This window comes from Protomyctophum bolini (genome assembly GCF_963924005.1).
Source record: "Protomyctophum bolini genome assembly, chromosome: 11".
Taxonomy (NCBI): domain Eukaryota; kingdom Metazoa; phylum Chordata; class Actinopteri; order Myctophiformes; family Myctophidae; genus Protomyctophum; species Protomyctophum bolini.
In genome coordinates, this window is record NC_137872.1 from 10,880,583 (window position 1) to 10,907,144 (window position 26,562).

The following is a 26,562-nucleotide window of genomic DNA, read 5'->3' on the forward strand; positions in this document are numbered from 1 at the left end:
TTAGCTTTAGCTTTCTTTTTGTAGCTGCTAGCCTGCTAACAAGCAAACCACGGGCTCCACAAAGGCCCGCCTACCGGACACGTTGATTGGGCGAGACTAAAAAGACGACGTCAAGACATGGGTATCAGTGGGGTGCGCGTGTTATGGCACTCGGTACATCCTGCATCTTCTTCGTTAGTTTTGCATTTTGCTTATTTTTTTCGCTGTTATTTTGTAATATTGTAATAGATTTGTTTCTGTTAATATAAAAATGTAATAATTAAAAAATATGAATACAAATTATAATGTGTGGGGGAAAAATACACATATAAATACACAACACATAATAAACAACACCTCCCCCTGGGATTCAAAACCGATCAAGCTGAGCCCCTCCTCTCTGCAGCAAGAATGTGATTTTTAAATAAACCAACTTGGTTGTACGATTGGTGACAAAGAGCCGAATATACAAGCTCACAGCGTTTTGCGACGCGCTGTGAGCTTGTAGATCGGCTATTATCAGACGAGCCTTTTCTTGAATGGGCGTCGTCGCAGAGAAATACTGTGCATCGGCATTAATTGTCTCTATGAATCAAGAATCAGATGATGTGGTCTACTAGTGTTCAAAAGTTCTACCATACCGATACCATACCTGTGTGTGTGTGTGTGTGTGTGTGTGTGTGTGTGTGTGTGTGTGTGTGTGTGTGTGCGCGCGCGCGTGTGTGTGTTTTTACTGAAACGTAAATATAATTGTTAATGTTAAGGTGTAGAAACCTGTATTAAGCAAATGCAATATGTTATCAGCAGTCAAAGTCTGACATCTAGTGGATCTATTTTGCATGTGCACTACAGTTACTACATTACATTTGCAGCAGCCTGGGTTCCAGCCTGAATCCTGATTTGCTGCGTTCCCCGTATCTGAAATGTCAAGTGACATGTAGATGTCAAGTTACATTACAGCACCCAATTTCCACAAAATTAGAATATCATGGAAAAGTTGGTTTATTTACATACCGGTAATTCCATTCAAAAAGTTTAACTTTCATACATTATAGATTCAGTGCACACAACGTAAAGAATTTTAAGTATGTATTTGTTTACAAAATGTTGGCTTCCAGCTCATAAAACCCACTAAAACAAAATTTCAAAAAATTATAATACTGTGAAGAAATCACCATTTACTCCTCAGTTTTTGCAGAGCATGCATGTTTTAATCTGAATGCCACATTAAGAAATTAGGTTTCCTTGATGCTTGCTCTGAGCTCTTCTTTGTTTTTGGGTCTGGTGCCCCTCATTTTCATCTTGACAATACCCCATAGATAAGATTCCCAATGGGGTTTAGGGTTTAGCCCTCGTACAAGGATTATTTGACTATGCATGCACCTCCTGGTACCACAGCACCTCAAAGGCCCTTAAAACAAGGCTCCAGACTTCCCAAAACAAACTGGTCAGGCTCCCACTTGGCCTCACCCCCCAAACCCACCTCACCCCTGCCCACTTTGACAGGCAGGAATGGCTTAGGGTCGACAACACAGTACAGCATCTTGCAATGGGTCTGGTCCACAAGAATCGACACACCAGCAAGATGCCCATGTAGGCCTACCTGTCTAAATACTTCCTAATGTCAACACCCACAACACCAGAGGGAGTGCAACGAACCATTTGCAACCCAGATTCGGCACAAACAAGGGACTAAATTATTTTCGCTCCTGTGCCACCAAAATGTGGAACGCCCTACCAACAGTCATTAAGACATGCGAATCCCTTGACTCCTTCAAAACCGCTCTCAAAGGGCACCTACGGACGGCTGCAATTCAAAACTGGCCCCCGTAAAATCTGAATCCCCCCCACCACCCACCCCTTTTTCCCCTCACTGTATATGTTTCTTTTCCCTTTTTACCTCCTTTATGATTAATTCCTGTTCTGTTCTTTGGCTATATAGAAGTGTCTATTTGTAGGTCTCTAAATGTTTTGATGAATTGAACAAGGTGGACCCTCTTGTAAACAAGTGTAATGCTTTATTGGGTCGTCCACTCACAGTGAACAGTCTTTGTATTGAGTTTGGGCTTGAAATGTACTGTAATTCTGCAAACTGTTAATACATATTTCAATCAATCAATCAGAGTTGGCTGGCCAATCAAGAACTGTGATGGCATGGGCATCAAACCAGGTTGTGGTGCTTCTGGCGGTATGGGCAGGGGCCAGGTCCTATACTGGAAGATGAAATCTGCATAAATCTGCAATCTCCATACAGATCCTCAGCAGAAGGAATCATGGAGTCCTCTAAAACATTCTGGTAGACTGTTGCGGTGACCTTGGATTTAAGAAAGCAGAGTTTACCAACAGCTGCCCTGGACATTTCATGACTGACTGTGGATATGTCACACTGGACCTCAAGCAGCTTGGATTCTGAAACTACCACATTCAGACGTATCCGGGACATGGGCTACAAATGTCGGGTTCCTCGGGTCAAACCACTTCTGAGCCTGAGCCAAGGAGAAGAAGGACTAGACTGTTGGCCAGTGGAAGTGGTCCAAGGTACTTGTAACTGCTCCCAAACCATCTTTATCCGTGGCAGAAATATGACACCGTTCCAACTGATCTCACTTAAGGCTTTTTATTTCTCCAAAGTGATGACCGTGAAAAACTGTAACAAAAACATAATATACTTTTAAATACAATGAAATATGAATGTCTTTGTCAGTCCTGATGTCCACATTATTATAAAGAAGCACAATGATATGTACACAAACACAATGAAATGTAAACAACCAAACAATATAATGGCAATTAAACTTTTACAGAAACAAACAAAACAATAGGGAACGTACCGTATGCGCCTTCTGTACAGATTATTTAGGAGTTCAGTTAAGTTCTTTCATATTATTTTCTCTTCTCTTATATTCTCTTAGTCATGTCACTCTGACATGAGAGAGCTCCTCTCTGCAGCTCTGTTCTTTTTGTTCTGCTCTGCCAGCTCACACAGGTGCCATTTAATGCTGCCTCACTCTACTCACAGGGCTGGATGGAAATGAGGTGTTTAGCTGCATAGGTGAGCCTAATTCAGCCTGCCCCTGAACCAGACAAAAAGACCACAAATAGCACTATCTCACCATGCATTTACCATTAACATAAACACACATAATGTTCATATATACATTTCCGGAAGGTAAGCAATAAAATAGCAATATAAAATAGAAATAGAAAAATAGAAATAGAAAAATAGAAATAGGAAATACAAAATACCCATCGCTGGGACAGTTACAGTACTCTTTTCAGATGAAAGTAAAGTGTGCATTCCATTTGGGAAATTTGCCCAGTCCTTGAAAAACTGGCTAATGGGCAAGCTAAAATAGTGCTGTATTTAATATCTATTTATTATGTATTAGTTTTGTTTATTGATCTATGATGATGTCATTGTAATGTCCTTATTGTGATTTTAGTCAACGCATGTTCTTCCTATACCATATGCTGTATTTATTTATTTGGACCACAATGGAATTAAGTCTTTGACTTTTTGTGCAATCCTGACAATGCTGTACTGCTCTTTTGAACTGTATCTTGAATATATAAAATAAATCAAATCAAATCAAATCAAATCAAATCAAGGTCCAAGGGTTTGGAAGAAGACGGGTGAGGAACAGAGGAACAGTGTCCATGATAATGTAAAGTTGTATGTTCATGGCATATATTCACATATTATTAGACTGTATCTAATCTGTATACTGTGCAGGCTTTGCCACACTCCTAAATTGAGATACATCTATACTCACTCCAAGAAATTTGAGTCTTCATTGAATGTATTCATTTTAATTTAATTTGACTTTAAAGTGGTCTGACTAGTAAAAACCAAGACTAAAAAATCCCTTAGTTAATTTCAAGATGTGTCTGTTAATGGTCTGTTAGGACATTGTAGAAAAGTGTAGAAGATACATTTTCAGAAAATGTCACTTGGGGGCAGTGCAGTCCACTTATCCAATATATAGCTTTTTAAATTACAGTACAATATTCTAATAACATGTGCTTGTCATGGCTCTCGAAATCCTTTTGAGCTTTTCTAAATAATATTTAAAAATGTGTTAAATATATAGTAACTTCAAGAGAAGTATAATGTATAACAATGACATGGCTCAAACGATTATTTCCCAGAATACAGTGGACAAAAGTTGTGTCTCTATCCTATAATTCTCTATAGATCTCAAATCAACCCTGGTTAAGCCTGGACTGATTTATTTTATTTTATTCAGCTTCAGGCAGACTGCATTCCTATATGTATTCAATGAATGATAATCACAAACAGGAGAGATTAACACAGCACTATGTAACTTTTTTTTAATGAATACGAAATACAAATATGGTAGAGTTAAATGCAATATAACTAGGGATGCACCGAAAGGGAAATTCTTGGCCGAAACCGAATACCGGATATAGGAAACAGTTGGCCGAAAACCGAATACTGAATATGATTAATATTATATATTTTTTTCCCTACCATTGCGGTCATGGCCGTACCTTAAAGCGAACTGATTTATGGCAAAAGAAATGGTTATGGCAAAACTTAACTTAAATAATAATCACTATTATGGGTCCATAAAACATTTATTCAGCACCTTTGAATGCATTAATTTCATACACTATTCTGTGATATATTTTTTGCCTATTCGGGCCGAAACCAAATAGGCTGAAAATGAATTTTTAGCCATTTTCTGCCGAATATTTTCTGCAGACGAATATTCGGTGCATCACTAAATATAACTTATACAATTGGGATGGTTGTATTTTGTGTCCCTGCTCTTCTATTGAGACATTTAGCCTAGAATGTGTCAAAGGTCATGTCTCACCTTGACACACAGGATCTGATACGATCTGATATGACCAAGATTCAATTTATCCTGAGTGAGCATGCAGGTTCTATTAGCTCAATAGTAAAAATGTCAGCACTTGCACATCAAACCAGGTTCAAATCCGGGATAGAAAGAGGAAAGCTACATAGTGCAACTTTAAATGTATATTATTGCTGATAAAAAAGGTAAATTAGTCAAAACTAAATCAGTAACTATCATGTATGCTTTACAGACAGACAGACTTTAACAGTCAAAGAAATTATGTTTCCTATACATACATAGTAGATTGACAAGTGGTCTGTAACTGTAAATAAACAAGGAAGGTATGTCTCATTGTGGGAGTCAGTCTATTAATCACTGATTACTCACAAAATGCATGAAGAAACATGTTGCTGTCTCTTCTAGCCTTAAAGAATTGCCAGACTGTCACCTCAGCAGTATTGTCACGGGGGCTGCATTCTCTGACGCAGGTCAAGCCATTCACAAATGTAGTTGCGTATTTGCCCAAACAACAAACACGTCACCCAGGAAGAAAGAAAACTCTCTGAATAACAAAAATGAACAACTTCAAGCGGAAGATTAATAATTACTTATGAGGTCATGTTTACGCATTAACCTTTAACTCAATAAGAAAAAATCAGCACCTAAATAGCATGGATAATTTCAGCACTGCACAACAGGTGATAAGCCAAACACAGTATGCACTGCAGACTGTGCAGAGTAGACCTTCATTGTGAGTGGCCTCCCACCATGTTTATATTCACTATGCAGTATGCATGAAGAATAGTAAGTATATCGCACATTATAAGCTGACTCATCCTGTGACTCATAGGAATGTTTGAGTTGTTTATGACCATTTGTATGATGACTCTGATGAGTGTCAGTATCAGTTTTGTGACGTTTGACTAAGTTCTGTAAGGCACAGCTCAATAAATGCTCCAAATTGTGCCTAGTTTCTATATATAAATTATGGAGATACACTGTCCAATTAATTATTTTTGTTTATTTATGCATTACATTTATAAGTTAAATGAAAGTTAAATTTGTTCATTCAGAAAGACAGGCAGGCAGGCAGGCAGGTTTGAATGTGTGTATTCTTCTAGGCTGCACTGCAACTGTGTAACTCATCATGACATAAATAAACTAAAACCAAACAGAGGGAGGGGTGACATACAGCTTGAGGAATATGTGGGCTGGCGGAGTTGAATCACTTACCTTCTGAACACGATGCTCTGACGGTTAGGTCAAGCACACCTCTCCAGGTCAGGCAGACACTCTGCAGAAGCCCTGCAGAGTGTCCAGACCAAGGTTCGTGTGGTAAAGTGTGGTGTGGTAAAACTTACAAATGAATGAAAACTAGAATCGAGCAATATTTAATTAACTGAAAAGAAAAAAAAAACTTAGCTTTACAAAAAAACGATAACTGAAAATGTACTGTGTGGTTTACAAAATTAAAAAGTTAGCTAAATAAAATTCATCAGTTTTCCATATAAAGAAGATCGATGTACGATAATATCCTCCAATCTGTGCCAGTTTTAACTGTTTTCAAATTACACATTATCTTTTTTAACCTTTTTTCTATCTCGCACCTAACAATAACCCATAAAGTATTTTCTCAAAATACAAACTAAACTAAACTAGAAAACCCACTTTAAAAATGTATTAAAACTAAACGTACATTGGAAACAAAATAAAAATCACACCCGTGTGAACTGAGTGGTGCAACCCCCCCCCCCCCCCCCCCCCCACTCCTCTCTCTCTCTCTCTCATTAGCAGGCACTGTCTCTCTCTCTCTGTTTCTGACAACAGCGCCTCTACTGGTACTAATAGTCATACTCGTGCTCACAGTCACATAGGTGCATGCGTGGTGGGTGGGTTAACGTCACGGACATTGCTGTTCCTTGGACTCAAAAATAATGAAAAGACTGGACACCCTGCCCTGAGTCGTCTGCTTGACTTCTCCATGTCAAGCATAATGGCTTAGGGCAGGTGTAGGGTGTACCGTGTATGTAGGAGCTGACCAGGGTAGTAAACAGTATTGTGACCAATATAAACCTAATCCATTTTGCCCACGCGCGGGATTTCATTAGATGAAAACAATGGCACTTGTGACTCAGACACATTGTCAATTCAATTCGAGGTGGTAGCAAAACCATCAGCGACAGGCAGTAGCCCCCGGACAGTTGCTCCTTGGGATGCATTGACCACTTAAACCCTCTATTCCTAGTAAAAACAGACCAGAGTTGCAACTGTTTTCACTCCACACCACACCACACCATATTGACAAAAATAGAAGATCTAGAGCTTTGTAGATCTGCTATTTTTGCAGAATAGGGATGCTCTGGTTCGTACTGGAGCTGCAGTGACTCAGGGGTAGAGTGGCCGGTAAAGCAGCAGGATGTTCGATCCCGGGCTCCCCCAAAGTTAGTATCGAAATGTACTTGAGCAAGACTCTAAACCCCAGGTGGTGCCTTGCATGGTTTCCTGAAACAATCAAGCCAATTAGGGAAAATGTGCAAATCGATGAAATTACATTTACTAGTTTGATTGCACCGGCGCTACATGTGGTAAAATATTGTTCATGGCAGAAAAACATGTCTCTTCAAAGCACAAGATTTCTTGACTTGTCCAGTTGAAAAGGTGAAGATGTGTGGTAGTGCAGATTACATAATTCAACCCAAAGCCCTAACAGGCTGAGGCTCCCAGGGGCAGTGGGTGCTGGATCGAAGAGCATCAGCCTCGCTAAGGCCTTTTCCTATTAAATCGTGCGTGCGTGCGTGCGTGCGTGCGTGCGTGCGTGCGTGCGTGCGTGCGTGCGTGCGTGTGTGCGTGCGATGTGTGCGTGCGATGTGTGTGCGTGCGTGCATCTAAATTAAGAAGAACTGCTGTACTTTCAGATTTGAATCACATTTAAAACCATCTCAAAATTAACACAAATCTGATTAACAAATCTGATTAACAAAAAATTAACAAAAAATTAAATGTGTTTTAAGTTGCTCTTCAGACTTGATAAAAATAAAAATAAATCTGATTCCAATCTGGATATAGGCCATAGGCCAATAATCTCATTTGGGCTGCCAGTATGAACATAGCCTAAAGGTGAATCTGAAAAAAGCAGCAGTCAATTTAAACTCCAAGAATGTATAAGGGAACAAAATCCAAAAGGACTTTTATAGTTTCAGGTTCCATTTGTACACTCTCATAGTTAGGCTACATTTACACACAGGTGAGCCACTTCTACCATATATGCTCTGCCTGGTCTAGAGACAAACCATGCTGTTTGTATGGTTCAAGGAAATGTAAATGATTTTTACTTGTTCCCATTTGAACCACAAAAAAGGAAACGAAAAAACGTGTAACTCAGACGTCAAACAATGGGAGAAAGTTAAGAATTAAATGAGGATCGTGTCCAGGTGACAGGCTACAATAACTTCCGATGTTGGCTAACAATTGACAGGAAATATTAGAGGGCAGAGGCTACATAACAGTCTTGCATAACAGACAGAGATTGAAAAGGACAGAATTCCTAAGTTGTTCATATAGAGGTGATCTCTCTCTCACTCTCTCTTTCTCTCCATCTATCTCACTGAGGTATTCTGCTCAAACATTCAATTGAATTCACTTGTACGTGTTGTGTTAATTCAAGGCCTTCATTGCTTCACATCCAGATAATAATATTTTGAAATGTCACTAGGGGCATAAATGGGTCATTGAGTTAACTTCCTGTACGTACTGCATGAAAGAGCTCTGGTGAAAACAGCTGAAAAAAGCCAACTTCCAACTGCAGGGTTTTCTATCTATTAACTAAGGTCTGTGTTCTCATTTACACATGATCAGCAACCAAAGCTTGGCAATAATTAATGGTTAAGACTTAAACAGGAAGCTGATGTTAACTTATGAGTTTGGGAGCTATAGGGTCCGGATGAAAATATCATGTGTAGTTATGAGGTGCTACGACCAATGAAAACAAGCAATACTTTATAAAACTTTATAATGCTTTATAAAACCAAGCTACTGAGTTTGTAACGAAAGGTTGGATGAACAGTGAACACACAAACATGTGAACAAAACATTATGTCTAGTGAAGAACATAATCCAGATATGGTATACAAAGATTAACTTCCTTAGGAGAATGATAATAATGTATAACCCAGTTGTAAATAAAAAGATAAAAAAGCTAAAACTAAATTACTACAGTATAGACAAGTTTAAGAGGGTTTGCCATTACACTACACCTTTCCTGTACAACAACAATGATTCCGTCTGCAATTTATAGAGCACTTATCGAAACAAATTTCTTTGCATGAAACAGAATTAGGGCAGTAATATTTGTGTAAAAGAACAATAAACGTACAAACAAGTACACTTTAGGAAATTAAAAAGAAGACACCGATTATGGCTGTGCTCCTCAGGCAGGTCAGAGTCCAGAAGCCCTGACAGAAAACGTACACTTGTCTTCAGCCTTTGACTCAGGAACAACTGGCAAAGTCGAGTTCTGTACAACTTGAAGCTTACTGTGTGCTTCTTGCCTAAGGCTTGTTAACACACCATAGCAGTAGTCAAAATGTAACTGATTCTTATTATATTCCTGAGATGATAAACTTACTTGAGCCCATCTCTGGTGGTACACAGAGGAGTCGCCCAAAAAAGGGGGGGGGGGAAGACAAAAGTGGAGTGAAATATTTATATTACTACAGGTAGTTCTTCTGACCAAGCAGTGGTTGAAATAGGCTCTCCTTACACGTTGAAATGGGCATGACAGGCAGCATACCTAGCCATTAATGGACGATTTGAGAACGGAATAATCACATTCGAAGATATCCTCAGTTGTGCTGATTAGTGATTACTGATTAGACTGAGTTTTGTCAGAGCAGCAGCATTATTGGCTTAGGAATGGAACAAAAAGGGCAGTTATATATGCTCCTGTATTTTAACTAAATAAATAATAAATGTTATTTATTATGGTGGTACATGGAGAGCCAAATATTTTCTTAGGTGGTTCCTCAGTATAAAAACGCAATGGTTTACACAATAAAGCATAGTTATTCTCACAAACATGAGAATCAATTTCCAGTCTTAATGTGCCCATTCTCAACCGGGATCTTTTGTAATCTACTGGCACTTAAAGTGGTCATGGTCAGGTTACAGAAAAATTCCCAATGGATTTTTCTTTTGCATGCAACAATGTATCCAAGTCGAGTATAGATGTGACCCACTTTTCACAAAACTTGTGAATGAGATGTCAGAACTTTACCAGTGATATAAAATGCTATAAGGCACATTCTGCCCCGCACACACAGATTTGGGTCATAACCTAATTCTATGGCTTTCAGTTCTGTACACTAAAATTGGAATCGTGCCTTTTCTGTAGCTGAATGAACTTCCCCTCTCTGTAAAACTGTCCCCCTCTATCCCTATCTTTAAATCCCGTCTAAAAACACTTTTTTATTCCCAAGCTTTTACCCCAGAGTGAGTTATTTATTGTTTTACTGTTTTTTCTCCACCCTATTGTATATTTGTATCTCTATAATATGTTTTTTATCTTTGACGATTTTGTGCACTTTTATTTGTGTTTTGTTGTGTTATGTTATGTAAAGCACTTTGGTCAACTCTGTTGTTTTTTTAAATGTGCTCTATAAATAAAGTTTGATGGATTGGAACTGAACACATAATAAGATTAGCAAGACCACCGCCTGGCATCATCGTCAAAGCTACTGCTCAGCTGGAAGTGTGACTGAGGAAATTGTTCAATTAATCCACATCTAAACAATCACTGTATAAAATCTCACTCTAGCTGCATGGCATTTGTTCTTCGCTGAATGAGTCACAGTGGTGGTCTCTTTCCAGCGGCGGCTAATGAGAAATCTTCCCTACAGTGCCCACCAGGTGTGTTGTGTTTGTTTGGGGGCAGGGGGGAATGGGATCAGCTGCTGCCTCAATCCATTAATTAGAACATGTAGTGCAGAAAATATGGGTCAGGAAGGATTAGGAGACCAAAAGAAAATGTCAGGCACCCTATAGAACAAACTACGGGGATATTAGACAGCTGCAGCTAGAGATGATCATACACTTGTTATGCACTCACGTTGTTGTGTGTCATTTGTAAAGACAATGCTCTCTTCTGACACTTTGCAAATGGATTCATACTTTTATTCAGTGGTGGACAAAGTATATGCTCATCATGTAAATACTCAATTGTTCAAAAGTAATTCCGAAGTACATTTTCAGAAATGTCCAGAGATTCTTTTTAAAGGAAAAAAACATTATTTTGTTTGTAGATATATATCACTATATTTGAAATAGTGCTTAAGTGATTAGTTAATTCATGATATATTTTTTGTAAGTTTCTGTTCCAAGAGTCCCTTCCTAGAAATGAAGTGGACTCAAATGTACAATATTTCTATTTGAAATGTAGCTGCAGTCTTACTGCAGTCCACCTCTGTACAGTTGGACAAACTGTAAAAGCCATTTTCCATTTTGCCTTTGGAAAAAGATGAATACATTTCACAGGCCATGACACTGGTTCATTGTGTTACATAACCCAACTATTGCAGACAAATGATAAGACATACCTCATTGTGATAATAAACGTTTGGTAGGCTTTGTTCAAGTTACCGGGCTTATGACTTTTGAAATGGGGTCAAAGAGGATACAGACATGTGGGTCACTGGGGCCCGATGTTACAGAGATATAGGTCATATGTGGAGGTAACTTAAGGTGGACTGGGGACTGCCCACCCGACATCCCATTAGTAGCCATTATACTCAGACTACCTGGCAACGTATGTATTGGGCCCTGAAGGCGTTGATGATCTACCTACATTTACCATCTTGTTAAAAAGGATAATGATGAAATATGTGTGCACAACCGCACATTATCATTTGCTTAATCCAGGATTGGAATGAACGTGAGGAACTAAGCAAGCAGGAAGCGTGGGTTCATGTTCAAGTTCATGTTTAAACTTCATGCCTGATGCATTTTCCAGGTTTTCAGGTTTTCCCTTTTACCTTATTATTAATCTATACCCTATTTGACATGAAGCAGCCAGGTGGAAGGGCAAGGCAGAGCAATACTTCACAAGCTGCAGATTCACGCATAGCGTGTTTGCAACTTCACTTGCATGACCTGAACATAACACGGATACTAATCTTAATGTCAACATTGGTGACTTACTGCAGTGCATTAGCCTATATATTCACAGTCAGCCTGCACATTTCAACCACGCCATGTTTGCACAGGCTGCCCAGGTTCCAATCCACACGACTCGACACGAGAGCCATGGCACATGTTCTGTCGCACTTGCAGACATGTGGGCTGGAGGTTAGTATTTAGCTACTGAGGGGCTGCTAGGTATCCAGATGATAAACGTGTATATTACACATTTCTCATATCAGGGACAATTTTGTGGCATAGACTCTATAATGCCACACTCTATTTATTTTTTTGGAGTGGTGCAACCACTCCAAGGAACAGCATTAATGTCCGTGTTCACCTATGTGTCCGGTTCACCTATGTGACAACATATGTGTTGGTTAATGAGCACCAGTATAATGAGTAGGCTACCAGTAGGGGCGCTGTTGAGAGAGAGAGAGTGCTGCACTGTTGCCTGCTAATGAGAGAGAGAGAGTGGGGGGGGGGGGGAGGGAGTTGCACCACTCAGTTCACACGGGTGTGATTTCTTTTAGATAAAGTGGTTTATATCTTAGTTTTCATTTAATCCTTTATATATCCTTCCTTTTTGTGTAATACTTTAGTTGCAGTTTTATCCAACTTGTGTAATTTACACTCCCCATCTGGAATATTGTTGCCTATGTTAGCCTATATCATATTCATTGAATGATTAAGTCTTTGTTTTGATAAAAAAAAACAATAGGTGGCGGTCCAAGTAGGCTAATATTAAGTGGTCCAATAGAAGACCACTTTCAAAAACTGATTAGCAAGAGCCCTATTTGAAAAGATGCACAATTCAACGCACGTAAAGCTCATTTACAATGATGCTATGTGACGGTGTGACCTTGTAGATCAGCTATTTTCCTAATAAAACAGGGCTGAAGTGTTTAAAGTGTTCCTCATTTTGCTGGGGACCCCCTATGAATCCCCTTGAAGTTTGAACCATTCAGGCCCAGGGACCACAGAACCCACTTTGAGAACCAGTCAACTGCTCCTTCATCATGGCCAGAGCCTGATCATGACCATAGACTGTATGACCCATATTACATGCGACATAGCAGCTGGAGTACATGATCATTGATGACGCTGTTTACATGCGCCATTACATCAGTACTGTACTGTGGAGAGAGGGAGAATAGAATGATGGCTGTGGCCCAAACAAAGCAAGAAAAGGAGACCCTTGATTACTCATTGCTGCCGTTGGTTCATGATATTATTAAATGGTAAGTAAACGCACATACACGCGTGCTGAATCTTTATTGCCCGTCATGTTGGAAAGGTTGAATTCTATTCTAAACATGGCTGTGTGTTTCTCCCATCGAAGCTGGCGATGCTAACTCGCTAACTTGTTAGCTCACAGGGATTCAAGCCAAAACAAATCTCAGCTCACGACTTTTTTTCCCCCTGTGGTTTGTGAAACGGTATGAAGTCCAACACATACTAGCGCCGTGTTGGGGTATCCTAAACAATTTGCACAATATGTATAAATAGAATTATGATTTGAGGTATTATCATTCAACCATTCTATGATTTCTATCATACTCACCAGTTGAAGAAATCGCATGGTTCTGAATGATTCGGAACATCCGTTTACAATTAAGCAATGAATGGAACAGAACAGATTGATGAACACATCCATCTCTATGTTTAATAAATAATAATACTAAAATGTCTAAAATCAGTCGTGGCGAATCATAACTTAAACACATGAGCTCATTGTAGCGGATATGCAAGAATCACAACAAGATAGATTCTTGTAAATGCCTGAAAGTGTACAAATGGAACCAAATGAACCTCTATGTGTAACTAGAGTGTACTAATGTATGTTCTACACAATGAAATGTTTATTTTTAGTATTTAGAATGCTAATGGCACAAAAGCATAATAAACAAAATGGCACTGAAGCATAATTAATAAAATGAAAAACAGCGCAAGTAAAATATGTATATTCAAAAAGGAATGAGAACAAGTATAACTTATTTACTCAAACCTCTAAATAAGTAAATAACAAACAAGCTTCCTTCCGTCTCTAACACCTACCTATACATTTTAGAAATAGAGGAATGGAAGCGCTGCAGGGATCTGTTAGTGGCTCTTAGATGGGTGCTCTTTGGTGATACAGGTAAAACCATATAGACAAAAGGTATCCTTCCTCCAAGTAGTACTGCTTGTAAAAATGTGAGTTGCAGACTTGAAAAGAAAATAATGCAAGGCACTCCGTCTTTGGTGAAACATTAAATAGTTTATTTGATGATGAGCAAGGCAAATAAATAACAGGACCTACGCGTTTCGACCAAAAGGTCTTCGTCTTCGTCTATCTCACCAAAGACGGAGTGCCTTGGATTATTTTCTTTTCAAGTCTGCAACTCACATTTTGACAAGCAGTACTACTTGGAGGAAGGATACCTTTTTGTCTACCTACCTATACATGTTAAGCACTAGGGGTTTCCACCACGCCTCAAGCCTATGATCGGCTGGTCCGGTACATGACCTAACAAAGATCTTATAGTTACATGGAAACGTTGTCCTTTTTACTTGCACTCGGCTGCATAAAGGCTTAAGTTTGCTCCAGTGCCTTCCTTCTACCTATTAGTAAATAATGTAACTAATGAATGACAACATATAATCAAATCACAAGTATGTATGTACACACGTACCACAGAAAATATACTTAGCCTATGGACAAAATTGTCTGTGCATGCCTCTAATCTCTTATTTCTCCATTTATCTTAAGCATGGACAAGGACAGCCAGTATGTCCATGAAGAGCTGGCCAAGTTGAAAACCAAGCTCCAGGAGTCCCGGGAGCAGATCAACAACATGCCGGGGATTGACACCAGTCCAGCGGAGCAGCAACAGCAGTTGGCCACCCTGAGGGAGCAGGTCCGCACCAAGAACCAGCTGCTACAGAAATACAAGAGCTTATGTATGTTCGACGTCCCAAAGGCGTCATGAACCAGACACTGCACTGCAGCAATATTATGTACGCTTGACGTCGGAAAAAGCATCACGGACCAGTTAATCCCAACTTCATCCTTCGTCGCACAGGGGTGTGGCAACGCGTAGGAAAAAAAGAACACCTACAAGCTCACAACAACATATCACGGACGATGCGAGTGAGCTTGTAGATCTGCTATTTTCAGCGCACGACACTGTCCTGCATGTGGCAGAGCGTAATTAAGGCTTTGCTGCTTCCTATATGAGCCCTTATACATAAGGGCTTATGTATCTTGGTTGTCCCAAAAGAATCATGAACGAGATAGATACTGCAGAAATATAAAAGTTTGTGTTTGACGTCCCAAGAGCATAAACGCTCCAACTGCAAGAGACACTTGGATATATTCAACTTGTAACTAAAAAGGGATAATGTGATTTTGACACTGGACTAACTGAATATGTTATTGAATGAGTACTGAAGATCCTCGATGCACAATTAAGCACATTGAGATTCAGTTAATAGCTTTTCGGTGTTCTGTTATGAAAGTTAAATGTATGTTACAATTGTTTCTATGAATAGTTCAGTGATTTCCCATTTTGTATATATTTTGTAATAAATGAAGTATTGCTAAAGAGATGACTGGCATACCCTTTATGAACTAGAAAAGGTCACGATAGCTATTTTTCTTTTGTCAAATATTTGGCATCAGCTGAATTGTGTTATAGCATTACTATCCATTATTCTGCCCTTTTGGTGTGAACCTAACATGAATCTCATTATTTTTATTCCAGTTGATTTAAAAGAATGCAATTCATTGTCCCTAGAAGGCAATAGTAACTTAGTTACTGAGTTAAAGATGAGACCTGTTGTGTAATTTAATACTTGATGAAGCAAAGGGTCTGCTTTAGATGTTTCTTTATGAGTTGAATTATTGGACTATCCTATTGCATAGCAAAAATGTATCCAATATAATATTATATAGCATATCCCTTTTGATGTTTGGGTAATGGGGACAAGTACTTTTGAACATTAGGGTTTCCTGTTGGATGAAAGTGGGGAGCAATGACATGAAATGTGTCATCTATAGTTCAACATTCTTTTACTTGGAAAGAGGACAGCAAAAACATGACATGTTTAAGTTAAGTGTTTATTTTCTCCATAGATTTTTTAATGCAAAAGTAGACATTGACATGAATAAATATACATTCGGAATACATTTTGTTCATAATGCAACACACAATGAAGTTCTATTGTTTTTACAAAAATACCAAAATGTAAACAATTTCTGGCAAGTGGCACGCACTTGTTAAGCTCAGTAGGCTAATACATTCTCAGTAGAGGCAGTTTTTTTTCTTTTACAGCTGCTATTCAGAACATTATATTCTGAACCTGAAGCCACATATACACAGGGATAGCACTCTCAATCTCTCATCAGTCTCATGTCTGTCCAATGTGTCCATGGACATGGTCCTCTCCTCAGTGCCATTGGAGCACGCAGCAGTCATTACTGCATGAGGCATTCATCCCCACATTGGGTTGATTTCCCCTGTTTTAGGCTGCTATTGATAAGTACGGCGGAACGCCGGTTTAGCAGTAAGTAAAGACATCATTTCAAAGGCAACAACCAAAAAGTAATCAGCAAATGACGCACCCCTTCTCTTTAGCTTGGCTGCCCCCAATAGCTTTCTCTTTTATGTACATCAAGTCACTGTGCACGCTTGGTCTCCGAGCGAAGGGCGCCACAATCCCAAATGCGTCGCCGTCTTTGAGCTTCTTGCTCCTGAAGGACTTTCTTTGCAGAACGTCACAAAACTGCACGGACACTTTGCGGTGGCGATCAGGGCTCATTTCGTTGGGAAGTTTGGCCATAGTGAAAAGCGCCTGAAACATCTGGTTTACGTTAGTGTTCCTCTTTGCCGAGATCTCAAAGTATGCGCATTGCTCGTCTCCTGCGACTAGTTGCTCGATCTCTTCCTCCTGGACCTCGCGGTAAAAGTCCCGGTCACACTTGTTGCCGCAAATCACGAGCGGGACATCCACGTTTTCCTTGGTTTTGTTTTTCAGACACGACTTGGTCTCGTATATCTGACGTTTGAGGCGCTGCACCTCTTGGAAGGAGTCTCGGTTATCCAGACTGAACACCAAGATGAACACATCACCTGGGAAACAGAAGACAAGACAAATTCAGCTGACTTGCACGCGTGGTTTTGTGCATTAAAAAATAATTGCATCCGTTGATTTGACTTGGAGTTATCAATTGTGCATACTTAAAACATTGTGATGATTGCAAGTTAAGAAGATCAACTCACCAGTAAGAATGGATAGTCTCCTCATAGCCGGGAATGGATGATTTCCCGAGGTGTCCAAAATGTCCAGCTGGTACACATCGCCTCTGATGCTGTAGAATTTTCGGTGAAAGTCCTCAATAGTCGGCGTGTATTGGTCATCAAACCCCTCGTTCAGGAACCGAGAGATGATGGCTGTCTTGCCAACTTTAGTAGAGCCCAAAATCACCATCCTGTGGCAATTTTTGGCCGGGATATCGAACTCATTATCCGACGGTGACATTTTCTTTATCATGTTTGCAGGAATTGCACCCAGGGTCTGAGCAATAATCTGGAGGGTAGGCTAAACCCCTTTAGAACGCTGGATGCTAGAATGGTGGCTGCTCAGTGCTCGTCTTTAGCGGCGCTGCTGATCTTTGGAAGCGTGGAGGAGAAGATTGGCTATTTATGTGCAAACTGTGCAACGCTGGCCGCGCCTCTCCGACGCGTCATGCATTACGCGCACTGCCAGTGGTTTGGGGAGCAGGACCAGACCCGCGCGCGTCAGCGCGGAACATTCTGCCACAGGCAGCAACGGGTATTGCTGCTGCAGACAGTCTTGACAGAACAAGAAGAGCTATATGTTGTGTCGACTGTCGAGATATGAAATGGAATGATTTATTAATAATAATACAAATAATAATAATAAGAATAATAAGAATTTGTTAGTTGTTTAATTATTATTAAACAACAGACTGATCATCTGATGAACGTTTTGTTCCCCTGCTTGGCTGCTTGTATACTAATACTTCTGTAATTAATTTAGAAACAGATCTAATATCAATCATGGCACAGCTGTAGTACAACTTTGTGTCATAGTCTAATAGCCTATATTTCACTGATCACAACAGCAGCATATCATAAAAACAGATGAATGCACACAGGAGTGAGTCATTGAGTTTTGGATCATGAGCTGAGGGGGGCGCAGTCGCACTCTTGTATGCATGATGCCAAGTCTATTTTTCCCACTGCCCGGAGACAGATGTTTTCCCTCTATTCCTCTCTTGCGCACAGGTAGGCTAATCTCATGGATACAGACCGTATGTATGCACAAATTAATCCTGCGCACACTTTTGCTTGTGAGGTGAGGAGCGAGCATGGCCATGGTCTAGTCGAGTTTTATTAGTCTAGACCAGTGGTTCTCAACCTTTTCAGGCCATGACCCCAAAATAATCATATTTGAACTTCTGCACCCCCCCCCCCCCCCCCCCCCCCCCCCCACACACACACACACACACACACACACACACCCTGACAAGCATGTGGAATTGTAGTTGAGGCAGCAATTTAGTTTGTTTGACTCAGTTCCACAATTAAAAATAGTGTGGAAAAAAGCAGATCTACAAGATCACAATTAATGCCTTTTCACAATTTTTGCTGAGTCTTTCTTATAATTATTTTACAATTTGGCCAGTGATTGGCCAGTCTTATAGTTTGTTGATTACTTGATGCAGTAATGGTCTTTTACTTTTCTTTTTAGGCCTATTAAAAAGGTCTTAAAAAAGTCCATAAATTCCTTAAAACCACTGGTCTAGACTCTAGTCTATGGATAAGAGTCTTCAGGTTAATTTACAGCCCACTTAACTGTTAAACTATAAATTTAATAGGCCCAGAACCAATCGAAAGGAGACGGAAAACAAGCCCCATGAACAGGAAACCTCCCAATGCCATGGTAACTATAAAAGGAGGTGTTGGAATCATGGCACAATCCAACAATGTGAATATGGAGATTCGTTGGACTCATTCATTTTCCGACCATGGAAACCCCACCGTCACTGCCAAACACACCAAATGCCCCCTACCAGGTGGTCACAGAGACACCGACCAGACAGAGACATAAAAGGTCACAGTGAACCAGGTGAAGCACCACTCCCTGATAAAGCCATTGGATCCAACTTGTATCGAATGTGGCGTGAATCAAAATCTAAAGATAGATGTGTGTGGTACCAACCATTACTTGGAAGTATAACAAACCTGGGATATTGCTGTAGATTTGCCATACTGATATTCGGAAGACTGGGTCATGTGAATAAACTGACCATGAGTGGCCTAAGAATAGCTGGCAATTGGCATGACAAGGAGCAAAGCCAAACAATTAACTTACCAAATACTGTTTTGTTTCGGCTGTTATAGGCAGTTTGTCTGTGTGGAGGAGGAGGTGCCATGTGTATCCTTAAGTGCATGTGAACTGTCAATTCCCTTATATTTGTTTCCTTGTAAAATTAATTGTAATTTGTGGAATCAAATAAAGAACTTGAACGCTGCTCATCCATTTACCACCTTTAACCGCTTGTACTACTGTCCTCTCTGATTTGATAAAGATAATTTGCCTTCAAATCTAATAAATAAATAAATAAAACAAAATATAATATTTATTAAAATCTAATTCCTGCCAGACAATTTTATTTTATTTTATTTTGTCATGGTTGTAAAATAACAGGGGGGGATGTATACCTGTAGTCCTAAAAGCTAAACACATGCAGTAAAACTTGAGTGTTTATGAGAATGGGTGCTTATATAACTATAAATATAGTCTCATATTTGACATTTGTGGTGTGTGTCAATTACCTTATTTGAAATTGGTGAAATTTGACTTGCTTTTTTTCATTTGATGGCAACTTGACAACACTGCTGACCTTTCTGAGTTCTCTCTGGGCCATGCATGATGAAATCAGATAGGTGTACTTAAGCCTGAATGTTGTGGTCATGAGTGTAGAAGCACTGCGCGTTTGACCATTGGTCAGTAATTAGACCACTGTGTTCCCAAGCGACGCTCGGGACACAAACGTGACGGGTGGCTTTTCAGCAAGACATTGCAATAGCACTAATAATGGAGGGACGACCAAAGGTACTTTACACCTTCCTCCAAATGGCATCGCTCATTTGAGCTGTGGCGGTGTGCGGGTCTCTCCTTCTTCCTTATAACGTTAGCTGTACACAGTGGAATCCTTTGTACTACTCTCTGAGTAGTACAAATGGGACCCAAAGGGTGAATTTGAACTGTCCTTCTATTTGCTTTGGCGCTCCAATCGTCACCAAACATGGCACAAATTCTGTTCAGGGGTCACAATAGTCACACACAAAAAGCTAAATTGTACACAGGTGGGGCACTACACAGCAGTGTTACATAACATCAGTGTCTAACATTTCAAATTGCCATAACTTGTAGTGAACATTGATCTGATCAGTGCAATATAGTACCGGATTTTCATAGTAGCCGCCTGCAAATCTAGTTAGTTAAATTAGCACTGAGGATTTCGTTGGAGCTACATGTATATGCACGTGTGCTGTTTGTTGTTTTGTCCCCATTAGTCCTCCTCACTGCAGTGAAAGCTACTCTTTCTGTAAGCTTTAAGCACTTCACAATCAAATAGAAATTTGCTATTCACCTCTATGTTGGAAAAATAATGGCCAAAAATTATTAATTAACACTCTGTGACTCAGAGTTGCAACGTGACAGAATGACTCAGTATGAACTGTAACGTTTGCAATATGTGATACAAAGAAGCGTTGGCAAGAGTTTAGCTTGGATAATATTATTCATTTGAATGGTTAAAGAGGACCAAACATTAACATTCACTGTGAATGTTTCTGAGGAACTTCAGTGCACAGAACTCATGAAACATTATGGATAGTCTTCACGCACGCACGCACGTGCACACACACACACACACACACACACACACACACACACACACACACACACACACACACACACACACACACACACACACACACACACACACACACACACGCGCGCGCGCACACACACACACACCCGCCACAACCTGGCTGAACCCCCTTTTCTCCTGTTTCCTTTCCCCTTATCACTCTCCTCATCTCCCCTCTCTAGCTCTCTCCTCTTGTCACACCTTCCACATCCTTTTCAATAAACAACCTACTTATAGTCTTGACAGCTAGTGTTCTGGTCTGCCCGGTGAACAACATCAGACTATTTTATTTAGGCTACCTTGTCTTACAGAGCATTAAGCCAGGGGTTCCCAAAGAATGAGTGAAATACAATGTGAAAATTATTACAAATACATTTTAACCATGATTGTTACAAAACCTATACAGCCCTTGGATTAATATTAATTATGTGCGGGCAAATGTACACCAAACGTGCACGTTTATGTGCATAAAATAACCTCCGAGTCAATGGCAGCATTATTTTGGGGTCACAGGCTGAAAAGTTTGGGAACCCATGCATTAAAGGAGCATTCAGTGATTTGGGTGATTTGTAAAACCCCCCGGTCCGCCCCGGTAACAAGATGTGCACATGCAAGCACTACAGTGGGGGGGACACGCAACAGGGCAACAGCACGCACATCAAGGCCTGCCCCTGCTTGATCATGATTGGTGGAAGGCTGGGCCAGCTATAGCCAAAAACTAAACCTATGGTTTTTTGACCCCAGGGGTTAACTGGGGACAGGGAGGAACTCCTTATATGGTCAGCACACTATATAGTAGGGAGGATTATCATTTATTTCTACCCTTCTATGTGCTGTTTTACTTTGTTCATTCATGTGGAATGATTCACACATGCACACACTTAAGCCCTCATAAACGCAAACACATAAACACCTACTGTATCTCCCTGCTATGCCTTTCCCATGATGAAGAGTACTTCCAGCGAGAAAATACTCAGAAAAGATTCCTGACAACCCCTTTTGACACCTTTCCTCAGGGTTGCTGCATGCCGACACGTTCACCTCAACACATACGTATGTAACACATACATGTACGTACGACGTACGTACCCCAACACACTGGCTTCTGAGGACCCAGAAAAAGAAAATGGGAAGTTTGAGTGTGCGACTGTTTTATGTTTAAGCTTGCATTAAATGGTAATTGAACTGCATTTACGTATATAATAATTAAATTAACTTTTAATATGGCCCCTGTAGCGCATATATGGAGTAGATTGGCAGCAGAAGGTCGTCCTAGGTCTCTTGTCTTTCATAATGTGTGTATCTGCAGGGTCATTCCACTTTACAGATCCATTAGGGAAATGACAGACCACCTGGCCATTATTTAACAGTGCTGAAGTGGTTAAACTGTTCCGCATTTTGTTGGGGACCCGGCTGCAAGCCTCTAATGGAGCCATGGTGGTCTCCGGACCGCACTTTTAGAACCACCGATTTAGTAAGTGAGTGAACACATTTCCATGTGTCAGTGAAGATGAACTGCAACAGTCCTTTAGGCTGCTGTGATTCTCTCTCTCTGATTCTAAGGAGCTTGGCCGAAACGTGAGTGGTAATGTTATTTTATCATGGTCCAGAACCTTGGAAGGCTCAGACAAGGTCAAGAAATATATGGTGCCATAGATAGATACCTTTATTATCCCTATTCGCTAAGATATGTCTGAGACAGCCACGCACAAATTCACAAAGTCCAGTCAAGCCGAACAACACATTTTGATTGCTTTAGTTTACAATGTAGAAATGTCAAATCAGTAAGAAAACAAGAAAAAACCACACACTCAGAGAGGATCTAAGAGTGTGGTACTTTACAGTGTAGTACTTTAAAAACAAATAATACAACAATAAACTCATATCTGTATTCAACAGGTAGCCAACACAGTTGAAAGCATATTTTAACTCCGACAGTGAAAAAACATTGAGTCAACCCAGCGATCTGAATTCACTGTTGTTGTTGTCAATTAACTGAAAAAGAGCATCAGGGACAAAAAAAGGGTCTCTGGCCTGTATGTTGTTTCTGCTGCCATTTCTCATAATAATAAATGCTGCAAACCAGCAAAATAATACTTCCACAAACACAATGTGGTGAAACATTGATCTTACATGGAAGTGATGGCTAATTCTGGAGCAACAACAACAAAATCATAGTTTAATAAACTATTTAATTTATATGATTGACTGTATAGTTTGTTTTCATTCAGTGGCACGCACACACACACGCAAACCGTTTCTGTGGGAGGTGTTCATCTAGTTGCGGGTTAGCGCTGGCGTCAGTGGCGTGAGACCTGATGGGGTCGCGTGTGAGATTAGGCAACATTTCAGTCAAACTGTTGAGTGAAGTACAAGGCTTTAGCTCCTGATACAACACTCTCATGTTTCGTGGCCAATCACAGCCCTATAGCTTCCACGCAGGTTTAGTGTACCATGCAGCTGCATGTTTTGATTAACCAAATAAAGTGTCAACATCTATTATTGTCTGGAGCACGCTACCTGATAGAGACAAGTGCACTTGATGTAAACTACTTTAAGCACTATTTGTCATACGATGAATAATGAAAATATAGCTTCATAACGTGTCATGACGCGACCATAGTATTCTTGATATTTTATGAAAATGTTGAATTTTTGAAATGTTTAGATTTTTACGGGGTACTTTTATCACCTATTGCTATAGTAACAATATGGATGCCATGTTGAAACTGGTTAATATGTGAAGTGGATTTCTTTAGCAAACAGTAACGGGAACTATTTTCATCTACCTGGTAATTACAATGTTTCATCTCCTACTTTTACTGGTAATTTCAGCTGTTAGGGAGATGGTGCGCCAGAACTCTTCTAGGAAGGTTTCACAGGGGAATTGCCAGAATTATCCAACCATCTTCTTTTCCAATGTCCTGCAGTTGTACTGAATACCAGTGAAACTGTGGGCCAGTGAGTTCTCGTCATCATCCTGACCTGCCTGTAAATAATGGCCAGGTGGTCTGTCAATTCCCTAATGGATCTGTGAAGTGGAATGACCCAGCAGATACACACATTATGGAAGACAAGAGACCTAGGACGACCCTCTGCTGCCAATCTACTCCATATATGTGCTACAGGGGCCATATTACTTAGATGAGGTTAGAGGATGTTTGATTATAAATGAGCATGCATGTACAGATAAAGAACACACCGTTACTGGGGAATCCACTCAAAAACACAATCTCATGACCTTAACCATGCACTTAAACCCTGTATAGGCCTACTGCAGTTGGCCACAGACAGTATACTTGGCCCCCAGTATGCGAAGACCTGCTTAGCACACTGCGCACCCCCTGCACCTCTGCCTCCCAGTTCTTCTGCCCCTTTTTCCATACGGTTGTCACGTTTTCCTTTTACTTTATACGTGATGTAAAGAAGCTTCCACCCCTCAACACCAACAAGCTCACAATGCATCACGTCACGATGCATTGTTACTGCATATTATGCAGCTCTGATTTCCAGGTCGTAGGCGTTAATTAAGTGATAGCGCCACCATCATGCGCAATCCATATTATCCAAGTTGTGCTGAACGCAAACACGTAACATGTAAGGCTTAAGACTCGCCAGCATATTGTACGCATTGGGGGAGTGTTCATATGTTAATTAAGACTTAAAAATATTGTTTTTCTCTTTTGGTCTCACCACTTACAGTACCTTAACGCATGGAAAATAGCACAGCCTGCCCTCTTGCGTTGAACTTTAAAGGGAATGGCAGCCGATACTCTGATTGGTTTGATTATAGTAACGGCCAAACACACCCATGACTAATTCAGGTTTTTGTACACAATGTACACAGAAAAAGAGGAGTTCAATTATTATGGCCTGAATTACATTCTGTCGGGCATCAAAGGCCTCGTTCAGAACAACAGGTCTGTTACATCTAACAGCTGGTGAATGTTACTGCCACAGAGTGATCTTATAAATGCTCAACATCAAACACCAGCAAGCCACAACCCTTTACAATACCGTTTACACAACTAGCCTATAACATAATAATTAGGTTGCACAGAGACAGAGAACAGACAGAGAGAGAGAGAGAGGGAGAGAGAGAGAGAGAGAGACAGAGACAGAGACAGAGACAGAGACAGAGACAGAGACAGAGACAGAGACAGAGACAGAGACAGAGACAGAGACAGGTAGAAACTGAGCTACACTTCTTTCCTATAACTGCCCACTGTACCAAGACATCAGAGACATACACTTCCCACGGATTACAATAACCCAAGGAGAGTTTGAAAACATGACTAATGACAAAAAACTCTCATATCTGTTGGGTGTACAACAATGTGCAAACAGAGCAGCAAGATGTGTGAGCTGCTGCATGTGACAGGAGAAGGATGTCAAATGGAATACAACCACCTTAAGGAATACAAATCATTGGGTGTACTGTACACTGTTTATACTACTACCGTTTACTGATTCAATTCAGGGCGTGTCATAATCCATAAACAAAATAGAGAGAGAGAGAGAGAGAGAGAGAGAGAGAGCTAGAGAGTGCCGTATCTGAGTGCCGGTGCCGGAGAATGCACTCACTCCTTCTGACAAAATAGCCAAACACTCAGTGAAATGAGCAGATCTACAAGCTCAGAATGCCTTGGTGAGCTTGCAGAACAACTAGAGGATATTTGGTTTAGAAAATATTTGGCTCTCTATGTACCACCATAATAAATAACATGTATTATTTATTTATTCAGTTACGATACATGAGCGTATACCTGCAATTTTTGCAGAGGGAGCCAAGTATGTCGACAAAGTTATGAAAGTGCACGCAGATGTGTGATGTCCTATACTATAAACGTATAAAGTATGTCCTAAAGAATAATGCGGCTTTAGAGATATCTGATTCAGTGACTACAAACATCCTAAACATCTTGAGAAATTTTAATATATTTATTTGAATTTCCCTCTGTTTAAATTTAAGCCAAACATTCAATTTAAATTCCCAAATGACCTGCCCCCATGCATGCATGGTGAACAACGCTAACATGGAGTACATCAGGCACCTTTCTTTGGAGATCTTCTGGGCATTTTTTAACCTTTAGCGACAGTGGAGAGAGACAGCTAGTGAGAGTGAGAGCTAGATCTGCTCAGTGTTTGGCTATTTTGTCAGAAGGAGCGAGTGCATTCTCCGGCACCGGCACTCAGATACGGCACTCTCTCTCTCTCTCTCTCTCTCTCTCTCTCTCTCTATTTTGTTTATGGATTATGTATCCCAGAATTGGGATGCTATGTTCCAGGTTAAAGATAACAATCTGTCCTGTAGCTCCCCGAAAGGAAATGTATTTGAAATGCCAGCTCCACTGGCTACCTGTTAAATTCAGAAATTCAGAATCAGAAGATTTTAAGATTTTATTATTTGTTTTTAAAGCCCTAAATGGTTTGGCCCCCCCTGTATTTATCGGTCCTCATGGACCCATACTCCCCAGCCAGGGCCCTGAGGTCAGCTGACCAGCGGCTCCTGACCGTGCCAAATTCTAATTACAGGTCCAGAGGCGACCGTGCTTTTTCAGTGGCCGGCCAAACTCTGGAACTGTTTGCCCCTACATATTAAGTCTGCCCACTCCTTAAAGCCTTTTAAGTATTAGC

General features: G+C 40.3%; 2 protein-coding genes across 2 annotated transcripts; one reads left to right on the top strand and one right to left on the bottom strand.

The window, feature by feature from the left end:
• The first annotated feature begins 13,104 nt into the window (after positions 1–13,104).
• med9 (mediator complex subunit 9) lies at positions 13,105–15,556 on the top strand. Its single transcript, XM_080775408.1, has 2 exons — positions 13,105–13,216; positions 14,728–15,556. Exons 1-2 carry the CDS (start codon positions 13,134–13,136, stop codon positions 14,945–14,947), a joined length of 303 nt encoding a protein of 100 aa, XP_080631534.1. The 5' UTR covers positions 13,105–13,133; the 3' UTR covers positions 14,948–15,556.
• Positions 15,557–16,081: 525 nt separating this feature from the next.
• On the bottom strand, positions 16,082–17,619 carry LOC308324219 (dexamethasone-induced Ras-related protein 1-like). Its single transcript, XM_080776212.1, has 2 exons — positions 17,240–17,619; positions 16,082–17,089 (listed from the first exon to the last, which is right to left on the bottom strand). The coding sequence occupies exons 1-2, from the start codon at positions 17,508–17,510 to the stop codon at positions 16,566–16,568; spliced, it is 795 nt and encodes a 264-aa protein (XP_080632338.1). The 5' UTR covers positions 17,511–17,619; the 3' UTR covers positions 16,082–16,565.
• Positions 17,620–26,562: the final 8,943 nt, after the last annotated feature.

Excerpts from the sequence above, each read along its gene's own strand:
- med9 (XM_080775408.1), top strand. The coding sequence starts at position 13,134 with ATGATGGCTGTGGCCCAAACAAAGCAAGAAAAGGAGACCCTTGATTAC. Across the intron at positions 13,217-14,727 it reads GTTCATGATATTATTAAATG|CATGGACAAGGACAGCCAGT; the intron begins GTAAGTAAACGC and ends ATTTATCTTAAG.
- LOC308324219 (XM_080776212.1), bottom strand. The coding sequence starts at position 17,510 with ATGATAAAGAAAATGTCACCGTCGGATAATGAGTTCGATATCCCGGCC. Across the intron at positions 17,090-17,239 it reads GAGACTATCCATTCTTACTG|GTGATGTGTTCATCTTGGTG; the intron begins GTGAGTTGATCT and ends TCTGTTTCCCAG.